At 64.6% G+C, this 774-nt stretch overlaps 1 protein-coding gene across 1 annotated transcript in view; it reads right to left on the bottom strand.

The window, feature by feature from the left end:
- The window catches only part of CTDSP1 (CTD (carboxy-terminal domain, RNA polymerase II, polypeptide A) small phosphatase 1), a gene marked incomplete at both ends in the record, with an annotated part of 1,613 nt that overhangs the window by 362 nt on the left and 477 nt on the right, over positions 1–774 (bottom strand). The window contains 2 exons of the mRNA XM_010011305.1: positions 61–153; positions 624–680. Coding sequence (XP_010009607.1) covers positions 61–153; positions 624–680 — 150 coding nt within the window. The remainder of the gene's footprint in view (positions 1–60; positions 154–623; positions 681–774) is intronic.

Below are 774 nucleotides of genomic sequence, written 5' to 3'. Positions count from 1 at the left end.
GTAGGCAGGTAAGGGGAGTCATGCCACCCAAGGGGTGGCTGGGAAGAAGAAGGCACCCACCTTGGCCAGGCTGGCAGTGAAGAGCACACACTCGAAGAGCTCACCCATGCGCTGCAGGAACTCGTCCACATGTGGCCGCTTGAGCACATACACCTGCGGGCATGGGGCAGAGGGCAGTGCACCGCAGGCATCCCTACCCCTACCCAGCACCACCATGCCCATCCCGGGGGACACCCATGTCCCCAGGCCCAGTCAGCAGCTCCCTGCTGGGGAAGGGGGACAGAGGGCTGCCTGTGCCCTGTGTACTCCCCTTGTGGGGGCTGCCCCATGTGGGTTACAGGATGCCATGGCCCCACTGGCACATGCAGGTGAAGCATCTGGCCAGCTCCAGAGCCAAGTAACCGAGAACAGGCTGACTGCCCAGACCACAGCCTATCCTGGATTACTTGAACCTGGGACCGGCCACTACAGGACGGCACATCAGGATCCCCCCTCACCGCCCCACCCCGGCACCCTGATGCCCCAACTGCCCCTCGGTGCAGGGCACTGGGATGGTTCCGTCCCCAGGGAAGGGACAGCAGGGCTGTGCCCCCCATGCCGGGGCATCCCGCTTCCCTCATTACCTGGTGCATAATGCCATCGATTTCCACCGGGATGATGAAGTCGGCGTTGTTCACCGGCTGGGGAGGGCACAGCAGGGTCAGCACCAGCTGGGAACCCCCTGCCCAAATGCTGCCTGCCCTCTGCCACCCCCTCACGGGGACACCCCAGCCA

This window comes from Nestor notabilis, unplaced genomic scaffold (genome assembly GCF_000696875.1).
Source record: "Nestor notabilis isolate BGI_N333 unplaced genomic scaffold, ASM69687v1 scaffold22613, whole genome shotgun sequence".
NCBI classification, from domain to species: domain Eukaryota; kingdom Metazoa; phylum Chordata; class Aves; order Psittaciformes; family Psittacidae; genus Nestor; species Nestor notabilis.
Note: the sequence above shows the minus strand (reverse complement) of the source record. Positions and strands in the feature narration are given on the sequence as shown.